We start from the raw sequence: 16099 nt of genomic DNA on the forward strand, positions 1-16099 counted from the left end.
CTCTCCACCATTTGACCTTAGAACTGAAGAAGCTTCTCGGATGAGAGGTGAAACGTCTTCAAGCAACTTAAAGAAGTCCAGACGCTTTTCTTTGCAAGCTCCTTTGACTACGATGACCTGGATGACTGTGAACCTTCACAGACAGTATATAGCAGCTAGTGACAATTAATTAACACATACAAAGTGTCCACAATAGTTCAATATTGTTTCTCCCCCTGGTACTGTCCTCTTTTCTCTTTGAAGCTAGTGGAATTCTACACAGGTGACCTCATCACACAGCGAGCACTGGAACGATACTGTACAAACTGGGAATAGAAGCTGGCAAGGCACAGTGGGCGAGTTTAGCAGTGGTTAGTACTTTGCTGTTGTGTTGTGTGTACATATTTAAGAAAATCACTTTCCCAAGTGCAATATAATATTTTAATAGATAATTTCTTGACTAATCTCAAATAACATTGTCTCATCAACCCTGGAAATTTACTCAAACACATGTTAGATGATCAGACCCATGCTGACTAACTGTATGATATGAGGTTTCGGAAACACCATTAAATGCCACTCTGGATTCTGTTTTCTTTACAGTGTAGCCTCACTACCTCTCTATAGGTACATAGTAAAAGTATTTTCTGTTTAATCTGTAAGACTTAAATTTCATTAATTATTATTTTATTTTATTATTTTACCGTCTAGATACCATGGGAAAAGCACATCTTGCTCATTGCTACTGTCAATCAAGGGATAATCTAAAACCTGTAAATATAATTCAGGACCAAACGCTTCTCTGTCCCTTCTGGGCTTCACAAAGAGTTTCTTTTCCCTTTGTTTGACACAGCCCTGGGATATCTTACTACTATTACCCTGATGGTAATCCAGTTTTGTTTTGTTTTTTCCAAAGCTTATCAACGCTCCGGTCATCAGGGACAGCATACAGCAACCGCAGCAACTGCACTGGAATGTGGAAATACAGGATGTGGAATATGAGTCGCCTGCAAACAGTGCACCAACAAAAGGCTTGGTATGTTTATACACATTCAGAAAGACCACTTTAGGTATTGGGCTGGGGACTTGGAATATCACTTTGGGGGGGATAAAGGCTTTATAGTCAGTGTTCAGTTAAACAAGACAGTTTGAAGTTCAAACAGAAGGTTAAATGTGTGTTAGTTTCAAGGTTAAGATCATGTTAGACGATGAGGGGATGTAATAGGAATTACTAACATGCTAATAGGTGTTTGCACTCTTTGTCATTTTGGAAATATTCTTACTGGCTTTGTTGCTTTTCTTGAGTAGCATGACCTGGCAGATATATTCATGCCTTTAGGGTACAATTAAATTACTGTAGTCAGTTGTCAAATACACATGGGGAAATAAAATATGCCCTTAAGCATTTCTACTCACCAATTAACAGGCTACATCTTATTCCTTTCTTTTTTATTCAGAATGTGTTGGGGGATATATGTGAAGAGTTTAAAGAAACATTTACTAACATCTTCATATTACAAAACCAACAGTGTAAATAATATGGATTTTTTTTAAAGGTCTTATCTCATAAATTAAATTACAGAAGCCTTAAATGCCTTTCAAACATCTTTTTCAGATTTTATTCCCAAAGAAATATGTTTAGTGTGACAATATACAATTTATCATAAAAAAGTATGTTGAATTGCTGTAATAAATGTTGCTTTGGACGTGGAGCCGTAACCGACAGCACCCAAACTGACCCAACCTCCTAGTGCTCCTTAGCTTTTATACCAGGCTATAAAAAGAACACAGCGGGCCAATTATTAACTCCTGTAACCCTACACTACAGACCCTCCCAAACAAGCACATACACACAATGATGTTGAAATAATGGGTGGGGCTCAGTACCCAGTGAGATGACAGGGCTGAAAAAGCACCTTTGTGGATGTAAATAAGTGATAAGAACACAATTTCTATCATAAAATTTAAATTAAAACATGCCAATAATGTTACCATTACTGGCATCAGTGGCACTCATTGTCCCTTTTTTAATCCTGTAACACATTTTTTTATCTTTAAGAGGAAGGACGTTGATTCTGTGATTAAATACAAAATAAATAAAATATTTTATTTCACAGCTACACAGACTACGATCAGTGCCTTTGGTAAACATAAGGTTCGCAAAGACGTGTATGCTCAGTAGTTTAGCAGAAGCAGAAAGGAAGTAAAGCGTGTTGGACATGTGAGTTTTGTCTTGTTTTCAACAAATTCAGTGAAAAACCAATGAAGAATCGCCCTATCTTGTCACATGTTTTATCTTAAGTGTATCTAAAATATGACATATTATATATCATCTGTGCCATGGACCAAAACTAAAACTATAATAACTACATGAAAGACTAACTAGGTTATAGTATGTGATATATTGTAATGAAAAACAGCTACTAAAGAGGAAGCCCGGTCTTTCATTCAAATTTCAACCACTGCTGGTTTTGGTCTTCTTCATTAAAATTTACTAAAAATAATAAACATATAGAATATTGTGAGTTTTAACCTTTAATTATTTTCAAAATATACGTGAAAATTAGGATAATTAACTTCAACCAAATAGCACCTTCAGCCAGAGGGAGATGACGTTATTGTCACCACGCCACACGGAGAAGGTCAAAAGTCAACTCGGTAACATCAAAAGCGAGATGCGCGTGAGCGCCATCAACAAAGACCTCAGGAACTCCTGACTGGCCGGTGTTGTTGCGTTGGTTTTTCAGCATTTCCAGCATTGCGTAGATGACTCTTGCGCGTTGTTCCTCAGAGAGCGGGTCCGCCCAACGATAACAGGGCAGCGATGGAGAGTGGAGCAGGAAATACACAGATGACATGTAGACTTTAACAAACTCCAGTTTTAGATAGGAGAGGTCCCTCTGTAAACACACAGGGAGAAAGCTTTAGTTCATATTCACATCTCAGTGTAAGCCACCCAATCTATTATACTGACAGCATCCTCTACAGGTCTGAGCTGATATTACGCATCCAAAGATGCAGACTGTTACTGTAATAATGTGTAATGTATTAATGTGTATGCGATAGTCCCCGTAGGGAAATTGCTCCTCTGCATTTAACCCATTCACCCAGTGAAGCAGTGGGCAGCCACCAATGCAGCGCCCAGGGAGCAGTGTGTAGGGACGGTACCTCAGGGTAACCGTTCAGTGGAGTCGAACCCCCCAACCTTCCGATCATGGGGCCACCACTCTACCTACTGAGCTATCCCTACCCCACTGAGCTATCCCTAAACTCAGTAGCTATCCCTACTGAGTTTAATTAATTAAACCAGGCAATCAATACTTCTTCAAAGCTACCTTTTACCTAACCAAAACATCCTATTTCCTCTTTGTTCCCAAAAAGAAAGCAGATCCCCAACATATCACTTTGTAATGGGATCTGTGTCCCAAAACCCTGTTTCCAAAAGAGTTGTAATAATGCATAAAATGTAAATAAATCCAGAATGTCTGGCCTGCAAATCATACAATCCCTTATATTTGATTAAACATGACAAAAAGACATATTAAAAACCTGGAAGGAAAAAATAATTAAAATTTTTACGTTTCAAAATAGTTGGTACAGGCCCGATTAATATATTTACAGGTTTGCATATGCTTCCATCCAGACACAGGGGACGCTAGACCACCGAGACAACTACACTTAAACTCAAACTCAGCAGTTTTTCAGTCGTTTTATAATGACTGCCATTATACTATTTAAGCAAATATGTAGTTCAAATAATTTGCATTCCATTTTTTATATTTGCACCGGGCAAAAATGTGTTTGGACACAGAGTTGTATAACTACACACCTACACGCACGCACCTTTTGTGCTCTGTTCATGTTAGTCTCAGCATCCAGCCAGGCACTCTGGAAGAAACACAGTTATTTGAATATTCAGTTGTCCTTACCATCAAACAAATGTGATGGGTCATACCACTTAACAAGCTTTAAACTCTCTCTATATATAATCACACATTATTTTTACTATGAGAATATTAAAAATAATCTCACAGAAATCATCTTCAACAAGCAGAATTTCAGCTGTGTTGATAAAGCAACAAAACAAAGGAGCAGTTGTTGAATCTTATTTGAATGACAAATGTGACTTTTCTCACCCTGAGAGCATCTAACAGGTCTGGCTGGTCCAACAACACAGGGAAGGTTGAAAGTATAGGACTGCATATTAGATCTGAAAGAGAGATAATGGTATTAAACCCAGAGCTGTGAATGTGATCGGTTTGGATAAGAACCACTGACAGTGCGAGCTACCTGCATTCTGCATTGTGGGCCTGTCCATCAGCAGTGCGTCTGCAAGCAGATGCCTGTGCAGAACCAGCAGATGGATGCAGTTTAGGCAGTGGAGGAGAGTATCTGGAAGGACACTGAAGAGAAAAAATGTACTTATTACAAACATATACATGCACGCACATACATACACACAGGGATATATCTGAGATGAGTCAGGAATGAGTCCAAATAAACAGAGGAAGGCTTTATGGATAAGATATTCTACTGCAGGTGTTCAAGCACAGTGGCAGTCTTTTTTTCACTGATCTTCTAACCCGAGCTGTGTTTGCGTCCGGCTGTTGGCTGATTTCAGCTTAACAACAAGTTTGGGCTGCCGCCTGGCTTGGAGCATCTGCTGGAAAACACCACTTGGAGCTGAAAGGAGAGGAGATACACTGATTAATATAACATAAAAACTATTATTTTGTTTCTATTGTTTTTTCCTTATATTATTTTAAGATCAAAATGTACTGAGTCTGCCATTTCTCCTTACATCCTCTAGTGGGTGACGCCTCCACTGCTACATCCTTCTCATATGGAGTGCCACCATTCACAGGCAGTTCATAGGTCCTGTACACAGTAGATAATTCAATTTTGTGCGCGCTTAATAATGTCAGTGGTTTTGCGCTAGGTGTCATTTTACTTTGTTAATCTTTTCACTACTGTAGGTGTCTAAAGAAAAGATATTCTGATATATTTTCGCAGCTTTTTCTGCATATGTCTGGATGAATGTAAAAAAACACATGTACCTGTTCGGCACAGGATTTCCTGCATCATCGGTCAATTTGAGGAAAGCCCAACCACAGCTTAGGTCTCCTCTCTCCCCAGTAGACTAAAACAGAGACACTTTTTCTTTTCTTTCCTTATATACATTTTTGTAATTCGCAAAATTGTATGCACCCTTACATTTCGTATAAAAGTGACTCCTAATTCAAAGAGGATCCCGAGGTTAGGAGACGCAGAGTTGCAGCGCAGAAAACAGTCTCCATCCAAGAGGGTGGGCAAGATACCGGTCACCTTGAACAGACACACACATGAACACATGCTAAATTTCACATTTCTCACAATTTCTTTTTTTGTCTTCTTTTGCAGAGCCTCAGTACAAAGAGTCTGCAAATCAGTTTGTGTTGTAAGGTTACAAACATAGCAACCTCCACATACCCTTGGAGAGAAGCTCCAGGTCTTTGGGCTCTTGGCGTTGTAGGCTGCCCTTATTATGTGGATGTTACTCAAAACCTGAAACACAGTGAAACTCATGTTGAAAAAAGCAAGAGAGCAAGGGAATTAGATACAAAGAGTTAAATCTGAAAAAAACCCTGCATAAAAATCTTCCTGTTTTATGGCAGAAACGTGTTCTTTGTTGTCTGAGTTGAGCTGAAATGTGACTGTTTCATAAGCTTACACACTTAAAGAGACCAATACATGATTCCTGCCACTAAAGTAATCAAGGATATGAATTACTACATCCACACTAGCCCGGTTAAATTTGAAAACGGCATTTTGGTCTGAAAACGCTCCGCGTCACACTATCGTTTTCAGTTGTTTTCACAGAGTTGTTGATCCATGGCCGAAAACGATTACGTTCCAGTCCTGCGCATGCATGAAACGCAAGACGATTCGACCTGCCTCATTTCTGTCTGCTGCTTATTTACTTTCCGGCTCTCTGAAATGTTGTGACAAAATGTTGAGGAAAAGCACCAAGTTTTTTAAATGGACTAACAATGAGGTGAGTTGTTGCTGCGAGTAACACAAAAGTACAAAGTTGCAAAGCAAGTGAGAATTAAAGAATTTGAAGAAAAGCTATCTGGAGCATGTGCAAACTGATCTTTAATAGGGCTGTCAAAATTGAGAACAAACAAAACAACTGCTGTATAATGCCCTCCGCTATCATAGTTTAATTGGTCACATGACTGCATCACATGACAAAATGTATCATCAACTTCGAAAAAGTTCCGGGTTCGCTGTTCACACTGCTACGCAAAAACGGCGTTTTCGAATGTATCCGCTTTGAAAAGCGTTTTCAGAACGCTGCGCTTTCCTTGACCTGTATGCACCCTTACATTTCGGTCTCAGTGTGGACGGAAGGCCAAAACGGAGAGACAACGATGCCCTAGCCGTAATGTTTGACACCTGTTTTACCTAATACACCAAAAGTATTAATAAAATTCATTATACTCTGAAGACATTTGGAGAAATTAAAGAAGTGCAGTAAAACATTACAGTACAAAAGAACGTAATAATGATCGCTCCAACCAAGGAAGAATGGAAGCAAATGTTCCCCTGATTCTGTTTGTAATAACGACAGTGGTATAAGCTTTCTGCACAAGCAAATATGCTAAGCCATAAATTCTAGATGTGCAGATAAGGTTGAAATAGCTCTTTTTGCAGACGACTGTACACCACTTTATACAGCACATTTGAGTCTATTTAGAGTGACGCAAAAAAGAAAAAACTTCATATAATGAAGCGTTCAGGATCTTTCTCAGTTCTCTAAATGTTTGTGACTTAGTACCTTTCTTGGTGTGTGGCATAAATTTATGTTGTAAATATCTCATAATGGTTTTAAATGATTTCTTTTTCATTTTTTGTCATGGACTAGTGTCTAAAATAAAAGTATACAGAGACAACCATGATACCTGAGTTCCGTCAAAGGCGCAGAGGCGGACGTGCCGGCTGAGGACTTGAACACCGACCCCAGGAGTAGGAATCATCCTGCAGCTCCACAAACTGAAACAAACACTCGTGCTGACCTGCCGAGGACGAACCTACACCACAGGAGAATCACACAGTAGGCAGGTTTATGACTATAGTTGCTGGTAAGTGTCAGAAACACAGGGACAAGCTCACCTTGCCAGTGTCTGGGTCCAGGAAGAGGTCTTTAAAGGAGAGCTGTGATTGGCTGAGCTGAGGCTGAATGTAATGACTTCCTCTGTATGTTACACCTAATAAAGGACACAAAGGGTTACAGCTTTGCCCTGAAAGTCATGTAGCATTGGCTTGTTAGATAAATATTACTATTTACAGTGACAGCTGCTTCTATCAATACGGTAACAATAGGGTAAAAATTGTGCATCTAACTCACCATTCAACCTACTGTACCAAAACAACTACAGTAATAAAAATAACATCCAGTATAACTCACCCAGTATAAACTCTTAATTGTTGAAGCCTGTGCAGTTATGAACTTGAATAAATTAAAATGTCTTTTAAACCAGCTCCTTTATCTCACAGTGTAAGCTGTTCAAGCTGTTTTAAGTTTTGGGTGTCATCTTAGTTTAAATCCAAATTTCCATTAAAATGCAACAATTTGTAGAATTGTTGATTTTTCCAAATATAAATGTGACACATCCTGTGATTTCTGCTTCACTGATGCAAGGATTTGTTACTACCTTGGAATACATTACTTAGAATTGGGGAAATGTAATCCACATATTTTGCTGCTTTATAGAAAAATTATACATTGACAAAGTAATTGGCAGAAGTTGAGTAACTGGCAATGAAAACAGTTTTCCCCTAGCCTTATAACAGCCACTTAACCTGTAGGATGATGTCAGGCAGCACTAAGGGAGGCAGGTCTGTTCACCACCAGTGGACCAGCAAGCTCTAGGATTTACTGAATTCTGCCAGTGCTTCCAAAACTGCACAGATCCCCCATTGTGGGCAGAGTTTACTTCATATTAATTTGTGAGTTTATCCAGTCTCTCTCTCTCTCTCTCTCTCTCTCTCTCTCTCTCTCTCTCTCACACTCACACACTCACACACACACACACACACACACACACACACACACACACATGCTGCATAATGACCTTCCTCCACCAGTAATTTATTGAGAGTTGATGGTCTGAATCCTGAAGGTATAGCACCCATGGCGGAGAGCACATCTGTTGCATCAATCTGTCACAGACACACGATAAAACCATAAAACGTATTTAACACAGCGCTAAAGATTATGAATGCAGTATTTGTTGTTGGGAAAATTAATAGCAATTTCAGTTCTTGTAGTTATAACTGTAGAGTATAGAAAGTCGCACCTCACTCAGAGCCTTTTTGACTGTAGACCAGTTAGAATGTGAAGCACTGTCAACAAAAACAAAAGAAACCAAGAATAATTATGTTATTCATTCACACCAGTAAGTAATATTTTTATGTTGCCATTAATCTGGATAAATGTAGTTTTCAAAATTATCTTCCTTTTAAACAAAGTCTCTCAAGTGTAGGGAAACACAGACCCTGGAAGCTTAATGCCATTAAATAAAAATTAAATAAAAAACTTTCAACCTCCATTTGTCTGGATCATCAGTTAATTCTTCACTATCTTGATTTTCCTCCTCTTCCGACTCCTCCTTGTCATCATCATCTTCTTTTGAATCATTGTCATCATCATCATCATCTTCCTCATCAACACTAGAGCCAATCTAACACATTATGGTTACATTTAAAATATAATCAGAAATCATATCCTGTTATGGTCTTGATCTTTTTTGTCAGTCTATACTAATATTAAAAACACAATGAATAAAGAAAACTGCTGCAGGCTGCATTTTAATGTTCTCAGTAATGTTTTATAATTCCTTCAGCTAAACACTTGTCTAAATGAAAATTCATAATGTTGGACTTGCTATCATTGCAGATTTTGTACCTTCAGGAAGGTTTTTGGAACCACTCCTCTGCTGCCTTTAGTGTTCTGAGCCAGCCACCATCCATCTGCTGCCTTCCTGATAATCCTCAACACCTCCCCCTTCTGAAACAACAGGCCACAGAACACCATGTAAGTTCACATAACTCACACATTTATAACAAACAGATGAGATCAAATGCAGTTCATCACAGACATGTCTAAAATTCAGATGTGAGGATAAACCTATCTTCCTAATCGGTTAAGTACTTGATTAAAAATTAACCAGCAATGGAATAAGATTCATTAACACAAAGGGATATCAAATTGGATAAGTGGAGATGGATGGATGGATGGATGGATGGATGGATGGATGGATGGATGGATGGATGGATGGATGGATGGACATAACGATTAATAAAGCTTATAAATTACACTACAGTGCACTAGACTACATGCCAATATCTACCAGACACATCATAGAAATGTTTAAAATTAAAAAGGTAAATAGTTTTCAGAAATATGTAAATTACATTTGTTACTTAATTCAGGCCTGCAAGACTTGAAGAAGAAGATTTGGATGGCTAGAGCGCCCTCTTCTGTTGAAACTAAATATTATACAATATCGCTTTTAACATGCAAGGGGAAAGAATCCAAGCTCTAAACGTCCTAAATATATTGCTGACATCAAGGCTGTTTGTGTTTTACCCGAACAGACAGATCTCCTTCCTGCTCTCCTTTGAAATCACTGAGGACCATGTAGATGCGAGCATCTGACTGAGATGGCGGTTTCAAATCTCGCCTCTCATCACCGGCAATGTTGTTAACAATTTCTACATGCTCCTCTTCATTGTCGTTACTGTCTTCGTCATCGTCTTCTTCAGCACTATTTTCACTATCTTCCTTTGAAACATTACTGTGGACCAGGGAATAATTCAGTGAAAAAAGGTATTCTTGGGTCAGATTTGTCAATCAATTGTCATTGAATCTGTCAGATAAACTGATGCTTTGCAATGAAGCATGCAGGTTAAATTGTTGTGGGGAAGTCAAGCCCCCTGCAGCATGGACTATAAAGTACATACACAGATCAACAACAAAAAAACTCTACCGTCCCAGTTTTCCTTCTTTGCACTTAACACACATTTCACTAACCCTGCTTCAGTGCTAGGTCCTGGTGGCGACAGCTCCAGAGAGAGAGTTTTTAGACGCTCCATGATGTTTTGCACTCGTCGCTCCTCTTCCTGTTTCCTCTGATCATAATTGCCCACTGGAGCCAGCTCCTCACCCTGAAAGATCAAGCGTTAGCTTATGATGGCTAATTAGCTACACTGCTGTCAACCATGCAACATTTTCCACAAAGATAAATTAATATATCGATTTGCTGCCGTAAGTAATGACAACTGCTTTAATAAAAACAACTAATATTAGTCAAGTAATATCACTGATTGCTTCCAATTGTTGGCATCGAAAGATTATATTAAATCTGTGTACAATAATAGTATTTGAAAAGGTTGAAAAGTTTCTTAAAGATTAGAAAACTAACCTTGCTCAGTTTCTTCAGTGTCCTTAGTGTCTCCTCTGCTGACATTTGCAGTTTTTGGCATCTGTTTGCAAGTAGATATCAAATTTTCAAGCATTCCATAAAGTAGGTGATCAGGGCATGTGGTAGAGAGGGTCATCATGCTGAAATATCCTTGGGCAGACTGATAGCGAACTCACTGATGGACCCATTGCAGTCTGAGTACGTGTGTAATTGTTAGAAAATGTTTATAGATACAATCCTGTATGGATTTGTGCGTGACTGGGTGAGTGACACTTTTAGCAGAAAACCCTTTGAGTGCTCAACTGACTACTAACTACACACAAGGATTTCAATGTTAAAACAGGTGAGGGTGCTCATCTTAAGGAGTAAGGAAGGGCACTGCTGGTGCTCTACCTTCGAAAGGCCTCTTCAGTGGATCCAGCCTGGCTCTGGACATCCTTCTCCAGACTGTCAACCTGTGAAAGTGTTTAAATCAATGTACAGTTCAGCGTTTATATTGATGATTATGTCGGTTTTTATTCTGGTTTACATTGCTAACTCACAGCAGTGCATCATAATGAATTGTTACGAACAGATGCTAATCAATATTTATGCTAGCGCATGCCACGTCGGTAAAGGGCTTATAAGACAAAAGTGTTTAGAGAAACAGTCGAGTTCAAGCCTCGGGATCACATCATTTCGAAAAAGCTCTGGTGGTACATGTGCAACAACTGTATAACGTTCAGTCCGAACAGTTTGGTGCAGTCGCACCTAAGTTTAAAGCGTCGTTCTTGAACTGACCTGTTTTTTTATTTCATCCACTTCTCTCTGGGCTAGCTGCAAAGGTCCTCTTCTTTTTAGTGGCATTTATACACTTTTTAGGGTCACACGGTACGTGTGTTAGCTGATCTTCTAGCTTGCTAACTGACGCTGGGCTTCCAACAGTTGCTAAGCAACTGACTTCTTCTTCTTCTTCTGTATAAGGTTTATTGGCGGTTGGCAAACAGCAAAATGGTGCATTACCGCCACCAACTGGTGTGGAGTGTGGACCGAAAAAGCAACTGACTTCTTCGATTTTTTTTTAATTGTCAATGTAATTTCCGTGCTCATTGTGGGTTTGTTTTAGTCAGCATATTTCGCTTATGTAATATATTTTTATATATTCGTAAATGAATGAACGCGATATTAATACAAAGACTATGTTTTCTGTTTTTTTTTTGCAATTATTGGCAGTTTACAAGCTTACATCAAGCTACCGCCGCCTACTGGTCTGGATATTTTCTCACGATTCCTTGAAAAATTACTGACGTTACTGCGACTTCATAATGTTGGAGTTGTTTGTGTTTAATGCGCATTTAATTCAGATTCAATGCCATAAGCGTAAAAATTGATCGGTCTAAAGCCAAATATTGGATCAAAAGGCAAAACTACCATTATTGATTGTAATCATATATGAATCCAAATACCCTCCAAATTATGATGTAATGCATTTCCATTTCCTCTAATACTAGTTTTTAAATCCTAGATGTTTGATGCTTTTACAGGTTTTATGTCCAAAAAAGATAACATAAAATATTACTGATATTTTTACTTCTCTTCCGAATCGAGCGTGAATTCCCCCCCAATAATCCTCAGCTTTTGACTGATCGAACCCATCCAGCACCACATCTACAATACAATACAATCTTGGTCAATACGCCCTGTAAAATTATATCACTCTTTCAAAGGACACTTGCAATGCACAGTTGTGTAAGTGCTTTCAGAAAGACCTATAGGGGGCGTACGTTACGTCCTTTGCCTTTCGTGTTACCTTCACTGTCACTTTTCTTTTCCCCAAATTTCAAATGTATAATTTCAAAACATATCACCACTGTAACAGCGTTGGGGTTTTTTTTATATAAAAAAAAGTTTAAAGGTCGCTTATGAGCCCATTTAAGATGTCGTTCGGCAAGCGTCCTCGCTAAATTGCCCCCGATTTTCTAAGTTACGACCCTTTGAGTGGCAGTGAAGGCAGCAAACACTGTTAGTTATGTCATTTATCAACCATGGCTGCACCCGTCGCTCTTATTCAAGGTGCGAGCAGAGGACTGGGCTTTGGATTCTGCAAATATATACTTAAAAATAAATCACTCGCTACTGTTGTAGCAACATGTCGAAACCCGGACGGGGCTGCAGAATTGCGGAGCCTGGCCGGCCAACACCCGGGCCGACTGATGGTCCTCAGACTGGACGTGAACCACGAGGAGGACATCCGCGGAGCTGCAGAGAGGGTTAAGGAGAGTTTCGGTCGGCTGGATCTAGTCGTCAACTCCTCGGCAATGCTTCACCCTTCGGGGAAAGGAGAGACCAGCTTGAGGGATGTTTCTGCACAGGTAGACCTTTGTTTTAGTGTGAGAAGCCACATTTCCGTAAAAACTGGAGTAAAAGTTAGTTTAACTCACTGTCGTGAGTCAAACCGTTGCCTGTGTAGAAAATACATGCACAGAAGTAGTGCAAAAAACTTGGTGAGACACCATCATCATAGAGGCATTTGGATTTCCCCCTGTAATGGTACATACATTGGACTTTTTCTAACAATCTCTGGTGGTCCTTAAACTGTGCTGGTGATGTCTGTGTCCAGCAAGAGAGTCTGAAATCGGCAACACCAAATTCATTAAATCCTTAATTAAGTAACTTTTTTCCCATTTTCAGGGTATCATTTCCACCTTAACGACTAATACAGTGGGTCCTTTGGTCATGGCCAAGTATTTCTCCCCCCTCCTTCTTAAGGGCAGTGGTGGATTTGGTCAGCAGCCTGCAGAGAAAGCCAAACAGCACAGCGGAATCATTGTTAACATCACAGCGAAAGTGGGATCAATTGGAGACAATGGTATCTGGTGGTTCCAAAACACTTTGTGCATACATGTCATGTAGGCAGTGGCACTTCCAGACCAGATTTATCAGTGGGACCAGTGTTTTGTTTTGTTTTTTTAATCGGGGCACAGAACAAAACAAAAAAGTTTTTTTTTTTAATGTATTAAGCACATACTGTACAGGATTGACAGTCTCTGTTTCTGATCCCTCGTTCTTTGCATCCTCTCCAGCTAACTCCTCTTTCTCTCTTTCATCCCCTCATGATCTTCATCCTCTCTCTCTACACTGTTCTTTGTTAACAGGAGAAAAACCCACCAGCTAAACGGCTCCAAATTTAAAAGAGCAAGTGTGCAGCACCCTAAACGGTCCACGTTGAACACCTCAGCAATTTAATTCCAGTTACCGTGCCACTGCATATCACCATAAGAAATCAATTAATTATTATCTCTTGAGCACAGAGGCCAGAGCTAGTTCTACGGGGGCGTTGGCCCCTGTCTAAAACCACCTATGCACATAGGCAGCACCACTTTTGTCACTTAGCTGAAGGACAGAGCATAGTTACAAAGCAGATATTTATCTTTTGTTATAATGTGCATGCATGCACAGTGGTAAAATGTTCATCTCTAACACTTTTTTCTCAGGTCTTGGAGGTTGGTACAGCTACAGAATGTCTAAAGCAGCTCTTAACATGGCCACTAGGAATTTGTCTATAGAGCTGGGCCGCAGTCGACCCAAGGTAAGTGTTTTCATACATGCTGCATTAATGTCTTGATGCATGCTCAATCATCAAGTTAAGGAAATCCCAAAGTTGAGTCTATTCATGTGGTTGTTTGTTTGGTTGGCGTCTTCAGTGGGAGAAACATTTCGTCATTCGTCCAAGTGACTTCCACCCTTATGTGTCGGGATTATCAGAACAACTGAGACGCATTTTCTCTTAAGACTGGGTCTCTGTTGGTTTCAAACCCCAAGACACACTGTGCCAAAAATTGGTCCACCCAAAAGATATGTCACAAATAGAGTAATATAGTGTACGCTGTTAAGTGCCAGGAGGATTGCCAGGATTTATACATCGGGGAAACCAAACAACCTCTGGCTAAACGGATGGCACAGCACACAAGAGCTAACTTGTCAGGCCAGGACTCCGCAGTCTGTTCACACCTACAGGCCACGAGATACTGTTTCAATGATGAGGATGTACACATCCTGGACAGGGAGGAACTCTGGTTTGAGCAGGGAGTCAAGGATTTACATGAAAAGGGAAAAACATCTCTGAGCTTAAGGTCTAAGATGCTTGTTACTGGTGTTTGTATCTTTCTTTTAGAGCATGGATTAGGGCATGCCCTTGTACATAGATCCCATAGCCCATAATGATGTTTTTTTTCCCCAGGTTGTTTGTGTGTCCCTACATCCAGGAACAGTGAACACAGACCTCTCCAGGCCTTATCACCGGAATGTGCCACAAGACAAGCTGTTCAGCGCTGAACACTCTGTGAACTGTCTAATGAGCATCGTTGACACACTAAATATAGAAAAGACTGGAAAAGCGTACAGCTGGGATGGAACCGAACTTCCGTGGTAGAATTTCTAAGAGATGAATTTCACCACTTCTGGTCTTAATGGTGAATTTCTGAGCAGTGTTGAGACAATGTGGAGATGAGCTGGACTTCATGCTATTGCTGTACAAGACATTTGTGCTCAAGTGACAGTTCAGATGGTCAATGAAAAAACTCTTTTACTACCTCATAATTATCCAAAGTGCTTAAATCATCTGTAGCACATACAGCTTTTGTGTGAAGCCATTATTGACAATGTATCTGGTTTCAATATTTCATACAACTCTCATATAATTTAGTACTGCTCATTTTAATGGTAAAAATCATGTAATATCTCACTAATCTTGACGTCTTTCCCCAATTCAGTAATATCATCAGGTGGTTTGTATTAAAGGTGAATAAATTATCTGACTGTTTAAAATTTGTGGTTGCATTACACACACAAGCAGTCATTTTGGAAACAAGTGCTGTGGACATGCAGTATGTTTTAAGAAAAAAAGATTGCATGGCTGGAGTTAATCTGCTAGTACATTCTACATGCAAATGTTGCACAAAGACTAACTCCTAAAGATAAAATAATAAAATCCTTTACATAGGATCTGTAAGAATTTTTTTTTCATCCACATCAAGTCTGAAACTGATTGTGATAAAAGTTAATCCCAAAGAATCTGACTCTTTATGAGATATAAAGATGAAGCTATTTGGCAACTGGAAAAACACTGGACTGCAGCAGTCATGGCTCAGTCTGTTGCAATCTTCCACCAGAGGTGTAGTCACAAAACAATTAGTGCTTTCACTACCTCATATATTCAGAAAAAGTTAATTTAATATGTAATTATAATAATGGATTGCATTTATATAGCGCTTTTCTAGGCACCCAAAGCGCTTTACAATTCCACTATTCATTCACTCTCACAAACTGGTGGAGTTGTAGCCACAGCTGCCCTGGGGCAGACTGACAGAACATTCCGGTTACAGATGAGCTTCCCAATCCCCTGAGCCACGGTCGCCCCGTAATCATAAGAAAATGAATACAACTCCAATAATGTAAATAGATTACTGCATTTGTAGGCTTTTGGTTTTGTAAGTTGCTTTTTAAAACAAGATTTACACTTTAAATTAGAGATGGCACGATACCACTTTTTTATGTCCGATACTGATACCGATATCATAAATTTGGATATCTGCCGATACCGATATGAATCCGATATAGTGTTTTTTGATCAACAAAACTGTTTTTTAAATATCTTGCTGCATTTTGTATAA

At 39.4% G+C, this 16099-nt stretch overlaps 2 protein-coding genes across 4 annotated transcripts; one reads left to right on the forward strand and one right to left on the reverse strand.

Moving 5' to 3' along the window:
- Positions 1-1425: 1425 nt before the first annotated feature.
- Positions 1426-11481, reverse strand: nphp1 (nephronophthisis 1). Of its 3 annotated transcripts, none has more exons than XM_076891496.1 (20): positions 11229-11468; positions 10842-10903; positions 10449-10509; positions 10058-10191; positions 9614-9821; positions 8930-9031; positions 8566-8705; positions 8322-8367; positions 8097-8184; positions 7135-7229; positions 6924-7052; positions 5449-5523; positions 5194-5304; positions 5037-5119; positions 4781-4857; positions 4563-4662; positions 4270-4382; positions 4116-4189; positions 3823-3867; positions 1426-2879 (listed from the first exon to the last, which is right to left on the reverse strand). In XM_076891496.1, exons 1-20 carry the CDS (start codon positions 11292-11294, stop codon positions 2601-2603), a joined length of 2088 nt encoding a protein of 695 aa, XP_076747611.1. In that variant the 5' UTR covers positions 11295-11468; the 3' UTR covers positions 1426-2600. The 3 variants fall into 3 exon arrangements, with proteins under 3 accessions (XP_076747611.1, XP_004553476.3, XP_076747612.1); XM_004553419.5 differs by having other exon boundaries at positions 1427-2879; positions 8569-8705; positions 11229-11463; XM_076891497.1 differs by having other exon boundaries at positions 2714-2879; positions 3809-3867; positions 11229-11481.
- A 933-nt stretch (positions 11482-12414) lies between these two features.
- zgc:65997 (C-signal) lies at positions 12415-15254 on the forward strand. Its single transcript, XM_004553418.2, has 4 exons — positions 12415-12799; positions 13119-13296; positions 13922-14016; positions 14668-15254. Exons 1-4 carry the CDS (start codon positions 12473-12475, stop codon positions 14857-14859), a joined length of 792 nt encoding a protein of 263 aa, XP_004553475.1. The 5' UTR covers positions 12415-12472; the 3' UTR covers positions 14860-15254.
- Positions 15255-16099: the final 845 nt, after the last annotated feature.

Source organism: Maylandia zebra, linkage group LG13, assembly GCF_041146795.1.
Source record: "Maylandia zebra isolate NMK-2024a linkage group LG13, Mzebra_GT3a, whole genome shotgun sequence".
NCBI classification, from domain to species: Eukaryota; Metazoa; Chordata; class Actinopteri; order Cichliformes; family Cichlidae; genus Maylandia; species Maylandia zebra.

Excerpts from the sequence above, each read along its gene's own strand:
- nphp1 (XM_076891496.1), bottom strand. The coding sequence starts at position 11,294 with ATGCCACTAAAAAGAAGAGGACCTTTGCAGCTAGCCCAGAGAGAAGTG. Across the intron at positions 4,858-5,036 it reads GGAAATCCTGTGCCGAACAG|GACCTATGAACTGCCTGTGA; the intron begins GTACATGTGTTT and ends TACTGTGTACAG. Across the intron at positions 3,868-4,115 it reads ACCTGTTAGATGCTCTCAGG|AGTGCCTGGCTGGATGCTGA; the intron begins GTGAGAAAAGTC and ends TGTTTCTTCCAG.
- zgc:65997 (XM_004553418.2), top strand. The coding sequence starts at position 12,473 with ATGGCTGCACCCGTCGCTCTTATTCAAGGTGCGAGCAGAGGACTGGGC. Across the intron at positions 13,297-13,921 it reads GGGATCAATTGGAGACAATG|GTCTTGGAGGTTGGTACAGC; the intron begins GTATCTGGTGGT and ends CTTTTTTCTCAG. Across the intron at positions 14,017-14,667 it reads TGGGCCGCAGTCGACCCAAG|GTTGTTTGTGTGTCCCTACA; the intron begins GTAAGTGTTTTC and ends TTTTTTCCCCAG.